Source organism: Bison bison, unplaced genomic scaffold (genome assembly GCF_000754665.1).
Source record: "Bison bison bison isolate TAMUID 2011002044 unplaced genomic scaffold, Bison_UMD1.0 scf7180017864331, whole genome shotgun sequence".
In the NCBI taxonomy this organism is placed as follows: domain Eukaryota; kingdom Metazoa; phylum Chordata; class Mammalia; order Artiodactyla; family Bovidae; genus Bison; species Bison bison.
In genome coordinates this window covers 5,482,461-5,493,821 of record NW_011494903.1, presented here as the reverse complement: position 1 = coordinate 5,493,821, position 11,361 = coordinate 5,482,461, and the positions used below count along the sequence as shown (strand labels likewise).

General features: G+C 39.4%; 1 protein-coding gene across 7 annotated transcripts in view; it reads right to left on the bottom strand.

Moving 5' to 3' along the window:
* LOC104998547 (chromosome unknown open reading frame, human C5orf42) overlaps window positions 1-11,361 on the bottom strand; it is a 107,714-nt gene that overhangs the window by 33,441 nt on the left and 62,912 nt on the right. For 6 of the 7 annotated variants that reach the window (XM_010853763.1, XM_010853765.1, XM_010853769.1 and 3 more), the window contains exons 38-43: window positions 9,054-9,158; window positions 7,943-8,008; window positions 6,880-6,989; window positions 6,354-6,549; window positions 5,985-6,134; window positions 3,195-3,448 (exon numbers count right to left, since the gene is read on the bottom strand). In XM_010853763.1, the coding sequence (XP_010852065.1) occupies window positions 3,195-3,448; window positions 5,985-6,134; window positions 6,354-6,549; window positions 6,880-6,989; window positions 7,943-8,008; window positions 9,054-9,158 (881 nt within the window). The remainder of the gene's footprint in view (window positions 1-3,194; window positions 3,449-5,984; window positions 6,135-6,353; window positions 6,550-6,879; window positions 6,990-7,942; window positions 8,009-9,053; window positions 9,159-11,361) is intronic. The other variant, XM_010853766.1, reaches the window with a different exon arrangement.

Genomic DNA, 11,361 nt, shown 5'->3' with positions numbered 1-11,361 from the left:
ACAGGGAGGCCTGGCGTGCTGCGATTCATGGGGTCGCGAAGAGTCGGACACGACTGAGCGACTGAACTGACTGAAGTTGTCTGACTCTTCTTGACCTCGTGGATGGCAGCACACCAGGCTTCCCTGTTCTTCACTATTTCTCAGAATCTGCTCAAACTCACGTCCATTGAGTTGGTGACGCCATCCAACCATTTGATAAAGACTTAAAGGTAAGACCGGAAACTGTAAAACTCCTAGAGGAAAACTGAGGCAATAGGCTCTCACACTGGTCTCAGAAATATATTTTTGGATCTGTCTCCTCAGGCAAGTGTAACAACAGCAAAAATAAACAGAGACTACAACAAACCAGAAAGTTTTTGCACAGTGTAGGAAACCAACAACAAAATAGAAAGGCGACCTATAGACTGGGAGAAAATATTTGCAAATACTCTCTCTGATGAGGGAGTAATATCTAAAATATTAACAGAACTCATACAGCTAAATATAAAAAAAAAAACAACCCAATTTAAAATTGGGTACAGGACATGAACAGACATTTTTTCCAAAGAAAACATACAAATAGCCAGTGGGCTTATGAAAAGATGGTCAACATCAGTAATCACCTAGGAAATGCAAATCAAAACCACAGTGAGCTATCATATGCCGGACAGATTGTCTATTATCAAAAAGACAAACAAGTGTGTGGGGAAAAGGGAACGCTTGAGCACCACTGGTGGATAGCAAACTCATGCAGCCACTGTGGAAAACAGTATGGAAGTTCCTCAAAAAACAACAACAGGTCTATCATACAGTCCAGAAATTCCAATTTTGGGTATTTATCTTTAGAAATCAAATCTTTCATTTTAAAGATGAGGAATGCGGACCAGAGAGATGCAGAGACTCTCAAATCCAGCACATGGACTTGAACAAATATTTTTAAAGCACCTGGTTGGGGTGTCCACAGTACCCCTCAGCTTCTTCCAGGCCAACAGGCCATTTTCTTAAACTAAAATGAGCAAGTAAAAAAAAAATCTCTGTGTTTATGTGTGCATCAAATAGGATGAGAACATTTTAAACTAATATGCCAAACCTTTCATTTAAATCAGTTCTATTTCCTTCAAAGCAGTCACCTCGGAAGACTATATGCTTATTGAGTTTGATCAACAAATTTCAGAATTCTTTGTTTGAAACTGCCTCCCAAGCTTGGGCGACAATTATTAATAACTATTCCATTATTATTATATGAATGTGATTTTATTTGTCTGAATCTAAAAACGAGAGCACAAAAACAGCCATCAAATAAACATTTATCAGATGTCTGCCATCCACCAAGTAAAAGACAAATTCTTACTTTCCAGTGTGGAAAGGCTGGGGCCGAGAGGGGACCAGAATCAGAATTTGGAGGAACCTTTAAAACACACAAGAGCGTGACCTATGCCCTGCTCCTTGAGAAGCCACCTCCCCCTCCGTCTCTTTCCCCACCCCACCCTGGTCAACCTGAACCTGAAGTTGCTCAGTCGTGTCCGACTCTTTGCGACCCCATGGACTATAGCCTACCAGGCTTCTCCGTTCATGGGATTTTTCAGGCAAGAGTACTGGAGTGGGGTGCCATTTCCTTCTCCAGGGGATCTTCCCGACCCAGGGATTGAACCCAGGTCTCCTGCATTGTAGGCAGACGCTTTTATCCTCTGAGCCACCAGGGAAGCAGGGCTGGCATATTTACACAGTCACAAGAGGCCTTGTGTACCTGTGTGTCCTGACAGCACCCTGTTCACGTGTATTTTTGGTGCACACATCTATCTTCTTTTATTAGATTCTAAGTTCCTTGAGAGTAGGGACTATGCCTTATTTGCTTTCCTATTCCTAGAACTTAGCACAGGGCCCAGCACGTGGTAAAAGCTTGATAAATGTTTGTTAAAGGAATGAATGACTCACCAGATCTGGTGAGTGTGAACAAGCCAGGATCAAGACTAGACTGAGGTGGAAGTAACATACCAGGCTTTACATAAACTAGGAGCTTAATAAACTGGAAGAGAAGGCAATTTTGAAAGTGATTCCTTGGAATATGGACTTCTAGGGACAATTTCAACACTCAACATTAATTTGGATGTAATAAATCTAAACCTGGATTAAAAACAAAAAGGAAAACAACCAACTAAACACCATAATGTCATTACTTAATAGTAATCCTGAAACTGATACAACATTGTAAATCAACTACACTGCAATAAAATTTAAAAAACCAAAGCAGCAATCCTACTTCATATATTATTTTCACTGTAGTTTCACATATACTAAATCTTAACTTTTTAATAATTGCTAAACCTTTGGATTAAAGAAATGCCATAATCCTAATAAATACATCTTTTAAAATATCAACATTCTAGTAACCTGGAATATTTGTTAGGTATGTCACTGATGGAATTCTTTTTCTGCAAATTTACATTTTCTGTAATTTGCATTTCCCAATATAAGGCTTTAATACATTCAAAATATTTTTACTATTTTTTAATTAATCTTTATTTTATAAAAATTTTATTTTCTAAAAAAGTAGGATATTTGTATAAAATAAGTAATAGAGACTTTTCTATTTGTCTAACTACCATTATATACCATATACATAAACATTAATCTCTTTATGATGCAAGCTTTTTAAAGATACAAAAAACTTCTAAGGACTACTAATCCTGTTCTATAAACTATTTGAAAGAAATTGAGAATTCAAAATGTAAGGACAACAATGTCTGTAGAGTTATAAAAAAATCTTGCTGAAGAAAATGATACTCAATTGAGAGCAGGATTTATCTAAAACCACATTCTGGTTTTGTAATTCATGTATTTATTTTCCTGGTAGAAGTTGAGGGTTTAGTTCTTAAAAGCTTAATGCTTAAGTGGAAGTGGTTCTCCACGGGGAGAACGCTCCTCAGAGGACATGTGTCAGTGCCTGGAGACATTTTTGGTTATTGAGGCTAAAGGGAACGCTACTGACAGCTAGAGGTCAAGACTAGGGGCGCTACTAAAATCCTACAACGCGTGGGGTAGATGTCCCCAACAGAGAATTACCTGGCCCAAATGCCAACAATGCTGCAGGCTGAGAAACCTTAGCTTTTGAACCCATTTCTCATTATTTTGAAAAATCAAGAGTCTAAAATTATATCACACTACAAATCTAGTAAGTAGGTTAACAAACAAATTAACAAGTAAAGACAGTCTACCTTCATACAGTGTCGGTCTGGCGCTGTGTGTGGGGGGTAATTGTGCTCTATGTTTTCAGCGAGGTTCTGTAATGCTAAGAGCTGTTCATCAATTTTCTGAAGCTTTGCGGTGAGATGCTCCAGCCGGCGAGCTGCAGGGCTTGGCGCAGGACGAGCGGTGGGGACTTCCTGTAGCACCTCCCACAGAAGATAGTCTTCTGTAGCATCTGACTTTGAGCTCGGTTCCTTGAAGTGAAAATCTGGCTTCGGAGTATCTAAATATTATTAAAGGTAATATCAGAACTGACTACAGTTAAGAAAAAAATTGTAATAGATGCTGACGATTTAATTTCTCAAAGACCTCACTTTAAGTCAACATAACATTCCCTTCTTTCAAATCAGTTTTAATTTAATATACTTAGAAATATCCTCAGCTTCTTGACTTCTGAGATTAGTCTTTGTTGTGAGATAGGATATATAACAGTGTTACCATTACCCCAAAGCACCATTACAATGAAATCTGAATGTTAATGTTACTTTTACTTTCTGCTACAAAAATACATTTCACCAAAAAGCAACTTTAAAGTCTTTATGACTTTTTAAAACTCTACCTGAAAACCAACATCACACAGTAAAAGCTAGGTCCAATGTAGGCCATTACTGCCTCTATGTGGGATCTCAGGCAAACATTAAGCCTCTCAAGACCAATATATATTAAAGTCAATGACTCTCTGTACTTTTGAACTAAGCTGATTCTTGTCCCTAATTTGAAACACTTCTTCTGGCCTCTGGGTCTTCTCCTCCCTATCTCATGCTCCCTGCTTAGTCATCATCTTGGACAGTTTCTCTGCAACCCACACTCCTTTCACCCTTCAGTATTTCCAGGGCACCAGTCTCAGATCACGGCTCTTCTCACTCCACCCACCCTCTCTGGGTGAGGTCTCGGGCGCACTGCTGACTCTCACATCCAAACAACTCTTTGAGCTCCAGTTCTTAAATCTATCTGTGTCCTGAACATCTTATTCTGCTCTTACTCTGTTTTTCAGTCACTAAGTCATGTCCGACTCTTTGCGAGCCCATGGACTGCAGCACGCCAGGCTCCTCTGTTCTCCACTATATCCCAAAGTTTGCTCAAATCCATGTCCATTGAGTTAGTGATGCTATCTAATCATTTCATCCTCTGTCGTTCCCCTCTCCTGCCTTCAGTCTTTCCCAGCATCAAGGTCTTTTCCAATGAGTCAGTCAGCTCTTCGCATCAGGTGGCCAAAGTATTGAAGCTTCAGCTTCAGCATCAGTCCTTCCAATGAATATTCAGGGTTGATTTCCTTTAGGATTGACTGGTGTGATCTCCTTGCAGTCCAAGGGACTCTCAAGAGTCTTCTCCAGCACCACAGTTCAAAAGAATGAATTCTTTAGCTCTCAGCCTTCGTTATGGTTCCTCTCTCACATTCATACGTAACTATTGGAAAAACCATACTCTGACTATCTGGACCTTTGTTGGCAAAGTGAAGTCTCTTATTTGGCAAAGTGATGTCATCTTATTCAGGTTGTCCCAAAGGCAGATCAAACCAAACTCACAGCTTTTGCCCTTCTACCCTCTTTCCTCCTGATTCCCTAGCTCAGGGAACAGCACTATCATTCACCCAGTTTCCCAAGCCAGCTGCCTGAAATGCATTCAAGATTGTCTTTCCTTCAGTTCCAACATGACACCAAAATACTAATGATCCCCCCTGCCAATCATCTCCTCATTCCTACCACCACAGCTTAGCCAAAGCTTTCACAACCCAAGGACACCAAACAGTATGAAAGAAAGTGAAAGTGAAGTCGCTAAATCGTGTCCGACTCTTTGTGACCCCATGGACTGTAGCCTACCAGGTTCCACCGTCCATGGGATTTTCCAGGCAAGAGTACTGGAGTGGGGTGCCATTTCCTTCTCCAGGAGATCTTCCCAAACCAGGGATTGAAGCTGGGTCTCCCACATTGTAGGCAGACACTTTACCATCTGAGCCACCAGGGAAATCCCAATCTCTAAATACTTCATTCCTCTCTAACCCAAATTCTACAAAGGCCCCAGAGAGATCTTTTAAAACATAAATCTTGTTTATGTTTTAAAACATAAATCTTGTTTATGTTTTAAAACATAAAACATATTGTTCCTTTTCCACCTGAAATCCTTCAGCATTTCTCTAATGCCTTCACCTTAAAAGTTCAAATGTCTTCGAATGAAAGACAATGCCATTGTCTTTCCTAGGCCTTCCTATCCAGCTCTTCTCTTGCTATTTCTTTAAAACAGAAGAACACCAAGCACACTGAACTTTAATTTTCTCAGACCTGGCATCTGAGTCATCATAGGATCTATTCTATCTGTGTGATCTATTCTCTGCAGCTTTCTCTTGCTGAGTCCTACTGTTAAGATGCCATTTAGGTGCCTCTCCCCTACACAGCCTCAGTCCTTCCCAGAGATGGATTAGATGCTGTATGCCCCAACAATCTCATCCTTTTCACCACGATGGCACGCACCATGCCGTCAGGTGCTACGGTCATCTTTCCACTTCCCTGCTTTCCTTCCCCCACATGTGGGCCCACAGCAGAGAGCCGGGTGGCACTCTCTTCTTTGGTCCCTGCATGTTGCCCCTAACGTGGTGCTCAGTGAATGAAGAGATGGTCAGCTGAGGCTTACAATGCCTGTCCTACTTGCCTCCATAGAGATTTTGTGAAGATCAAATTATTCAACAAAAAACCCTAAAAAATGTGAATGACTAAACAAATGTAAGTAATGATTATATTTCAGTCTCAGGGTAGGAAATTCACCTGTGTCCTGCCGTACGTCTGATGGTAGGGGTGAGATGACATGAGGCTCCTTCACTTCTGTACTGCCCGCTCTCCAGCTGCTACCACCCAGACAGGAGGGAGACACTTTCGCAGGTTTGAAAAATAAATCCACAGCAGAATACGCAGATTCTACCAAGAACATGAAAAGCATACAAAGACTGATTCTAAACTTATAAACAAGGTATTGAAAAGATTAACAGGACATTTCTAAATGTGAATATAAACATCTAGAGCTATAGTGGATTTGGAGGAGGAGAACTAAGAGACAAGAGTTGGGATAACAATGCTATATTAAAGAAGTTTTCAAAGATATTTTAAATTTATTTTAAAAGTAGGACAAATTATTACCTTTACTCTTCAGATTGTCAAGAGCCGGGGGAATAGCATTAGTAACTGAAGCTGCCATGTAATGTAATTCTGCAGAAGACGGGACTTCTAGACAATCACTGGGTGGCTTGATATTATCTGAAGGCTCCTCCTTGACAGGTAATTCCTGTAGATCATCAGCTTCAATGTCAATCACATTTATGTAAGTGTGTCCAACCTGAGCCAAAACATATAAAATCAAAGAGGGTTACATTCCTTTTATTTACATGGCCATTCCACCCTACCCTTACCCAAAAAAAGGTTTAATTCTCAAGGCAGTAAGACCTTACATGAGCCTAACTTAGGGAAAACTGCAAGAATTATGTTACAGTCTTAGTTTACAATATCTGGAGGCATAACATTTAAATCTTAAACTAAATTTTGACCTTTCCAACAAATCTACATAGGTGAGACTTTTTGGTCTTATTTCATCTATACAATTGAATAATGCAGATGACCATGATAAATTTTAGCACACAGGTATTATTAAAACTTTCAAATTTAGTACCATATCAGATGCTGAAGGTGACAGAGGTTTCTCTGATATTTCAGTGGGAAGTCTGAGATTTTGACATATATCTGGAGCCAAAAGTTGAGGAACATTCAAAGTTTCATGTTCTAAAAATCGAGATAGCAAAAAAAAATTCCTGTAATTAGTTCTACATCATTAACTTTGTAAGAACAAGTTAGCAACAAACAACATTAAAAGTATTTGTTGAAAATCTAAGTAGAAGTTTCTTTGTATAAATAAAGAAAATTCTATTCTACTCTAGTGGCAAGATTATATTTAATCTAGACTAATTCATAATTGAATGCAGACTGACTACAGTTTTTCTCATATGAATGATTCATAAGAATAAGGAAATATCTAAGTCTTACCAAGAAAATGCTATAATTTCCTTTTTCCATTTCAGATATATTGTCATTTTTGTTTAACATTTCAATAAAACCAGATTTTAGGAAATTAATCATAGCAAATTTTTTTCTTTCAACACTGCTTCTTGTTGTTTGTTCATTTGGTTAAACAGCTTTATTGAGACATAATTCACCTCCTTTAAAAATGTATAACATATATATATGTATGAGTGTATATATATGTATGTATGTATAAAAATGTATAACTCAAATGTATAACTCAGTGGTTCTTAGTATATATAGAGACCGTAGCTAAATCATACCACTTAAAAAGTTTAATATCTTAATTTTATAGAAGTCATTAGCTTCTTATTCAAAACAATAAAGAAGCCTATCACAATAGGCCAGCAGTCTAACTGTGCTTTTTGTCCTATGACTCTAATCTTATTTCCTAGTGCCATATTTTTAACAGAACATTACTTTCAAATTTCACAAGCAAAATCTAACTCGCTGCAGTACTGGGCACCAAAAACTTGGTGCCAAGGCTTGAATTTAAACCACATGACAAGCATAAAACTAGAAAAATGAAAAACCATGTTATCTCTATTAAATCAATTTTTGGTTTAACTGCTTTTTTATGGGGGGTGGTAACTCGTCATACAGACATAACCTTTAATTAGTCATGCTGTTCTTAGGAAAAAGAAAAGAAATCACACCTGATATGGAAGAAATGACTCGTTGATTTTTATGACATTCAGAAACAACTTCTTGAGAAGCAGCTTCTTGATATCAATGAGGAGATTTGTGACAAAAAGAGAAAACAGAAAAGGGACTTTACAACCACAGAAAAAATTAAATATACAAGCATAGATTTGTTTATATATTGTGCATAAAAAGTCATAGAAAACTAGACAGCTTAAGAATTTAATTTCTTAATTAATAATTTTAATTTTATTACTATTTATATTCTGGGCCTGACCACCTGGATGAATAACAAACTTCCAGCAAATAGCTGCTGACTTTAGAAGACAACAGAGCGGCAAAGTGCTTCTAGGCTTTCTCAAAGATCCATTCAAGAATGTTTCTCAAATGCACACTGAACATTTGTATCAAAAAACATCTTATTAAAAAAACAACCTTATATACACTCAACCTCATTCAGAAAGAAATAAAAATGAAAATAACAGATGCTTTTTATTTTAATCAACTGGATTGGTAAAGGGTAAAAGAGTTATTAGCTAAATCATAGTGATGAACAAAAGAGAGAAAAAAGGTTCTACGCAAGAAGTTACTCACGGAAGCATCATTTGTAGGAGAAAAATACTGGAGGCCACCTAATACATTCATTCATTACATTAATGAAGAAGCTTATCAGGCAACATTCCAAACATGAGTTCCTCCAACATTTATTCCCTCTATTTCTGGTCACAGTTACATATATTCTTCCCACACCAAACCCAGCCTAGTCCTCTTCTTCAAACTCAACTTCAGGAGCCACAAGTTCAGGCCTCTCAATCTTAGGCATGAAATTCTAGTAAAGTCAATTATGGCATAGAGAACCCAAACTAAAAATACTATTTCTACTGATTTATGATGTAGCCCATGGCATTTTTAAACAAGTATCTATTATATTTTAACAAAGCTATCATAAATTCAGTTTAAAATTTGTAAAGTATATACCAGGGTTAGGAACAAAAACCTGGGATGAGAAACTAATATCACATAATTTTAAATTCCCCTTAAATTATTGTTTTGAAAGAAAAGTAGGCATATATTAAAGGTTAAAAATATATGAATTTTAAAAATTAAAGTAAAATAGCATTTTACCTGGGTCTGTATTTGTACTTGCATCCTGACATTCTTTAGCTTTCTTTTTTACAGAGGCCATGAAATGCAATCCAGCAGAAGTATTAATGTCATCTTGGAGCTTTTCTTAAATATAACAACAGAACATTGGATACAAGCATTGAGAAGCCAATATATCACCAGGAGCCAAGAAACAGAGTACCTCCTTCAAGGGAGGTGAGGTATGCAGTGTCAAGATGTTATCAAAGTGGACTTTCTGAGTGAAGTGGTATCTAAGTTGACCCTCACAGACAGTTCAACGGAATCAAAATCAAAATTGTCGAAGACTCTGTATGCCCAGGCTAGACACCTATCATTCTGGCTGATGAAGATCCAGTAGAAGTTGTTACTCAGGGAAATGATATGGTGAGACTGCTGCTGCTGCTGCGGACACGCTTCAGTCGGGTCTGACTCTGTGCGACCCCATAGACAGCAGCCCACTAGGCTCCCCCGTCCCTGGGATTCTCCAGCAAGAATACTGGAGTGGACTGCCATTTCCTTCTAGACTAGTGCTCTAGAAAAACCACCCCAGCCAGTGTGTGAAAAATAATTTGAGTGGATAAAATTAAAGAAAGGCAATCTTTCTTTATTGAGGCTGCTGCAGCAGTTCAAATACACATCCAATAATGGTGAGGAATAACAGGGAGAGGATAAATTTAAGAATTATAAAGAAAGTAAAAAAATAAGGGAAAAAGTAAGAAAGAAAGAACTAGCTACTGACTGGATGAGATGGGGAGGGGAAAGCAGAATTCAGAACAGCGTGTGTTCTGGGGTTTAGTTGGCAGTGACACAAATGGAGACAGAGATCACAGGAGGACAAACCAGCTGGTGGGGGAGGGATAATGAATTCAGACTAGAGGTAATTTCTATCCTGGAGGAAAAGATCGACAGGAAGTAGAATCAAAGTCCGAACACTATTATGGAAGTCTCGGTTTAGAAGAGGATTTTCCTGGGACATCACCCAGGGAGTCTAAATAGAATGAAAGAGTATCAATGATGGCACATGGCAGTATAATGAAAAATATGTATATTCGGTCTTTGTCCTTGATTCCACACACGGAATTCCTTAAGCCCTTGGAAGTGCCAGAGCGGGAGGAGCATGTTTTGTTATTCATGATGAGCCCCTTTTGATTGTATCTGCCTTTGGGCTAATGAGGTGACCCTGCAGGCCCCTAGACAGTTTCAGGAAGGGTGCTGCTCACCACAGAAACGACCTATCAGCCCTGCCCCACACCCACCTCCAGGGAAGGGAGAGCAACTGGAGTCTGATCTTTCCATGTAGTGAGAGTTCAGGAAAAACCCTGAGACAACAAGGCTGAGGGGACTTCTAGGTTGATGAGTAAGTGGATGTGTAAGAAGGGTGGTGTACCAGAAAAGGAGTGGGACCTCTGTGTCCTCAAACCCCCATACCTTGCCCTAAGCATCTCTCCCATTTGGCTTTTCCCAAGTTGTAGCCTTTAAAATGAAACTGTAATCACAGATAAAGCGCTTTTCCAAGTTCTGGAGTTGTTCTAGAGAATTAGTAAACCTGTGGTGGGCGGGGGGGTGGCACGGCCATGGGAATTCCTGAACTTACATTTGATCAGACAAAACTGTAGGTTTTGGGGGAACCTTGTTTGCAGCTGACATCTAAAGAAAATAGGGAGTCTTTGGGGACTGATCCCCTGACCTATGGGGTCTATGCGAACTCTTGGTTGTCAGTAGTCTCAGAATGGAATCGAATTATAGAACTTACAGCTGGTGTCAGAGAATTCTTGCTATGTGGCATAACATACTACATATTCACTGGAGTACTACAGTGAAAGTGAAAGCTGCTCAGTCTTTGCGACCCTATGGACTTAGTCCATAGAATTCTCCAGGCAGAATACTGTAGTGGGTAGCCTTTCCCTTCTCCAGGGTATCCTCCCAACCCAGGGATCCAACCCAGGTCTCCCACATTGCAGGCAGATTCTTCATCAGTTGAGCTACAGAGGAAGCCCAAGAATACTGGAGTGGGTAGCCTATCCCTTCTCCAGCAGATCTTCCTGACAGGAATCAAACCGTGGTTTCCTGCATCGCAGGAGGATTCTTCACCAACTGAGCTATGAGGGAAGCACTACAGTTTAGTTCAGTCTGACTCTTTGCCATCCCATGAATCCCAGCAGCCAGGCCTCCATGTCCATCACCAAATCCCGGAGTTCACTCAAACTCACGTCCATCGAGTCGGTGATGCCATCCAGCCGGTGATGCCATCCAGCCATCTCATCCTCTGTCATCCCCTTCTCCTCCTGCCCCCAATCCCTCCCAGCAT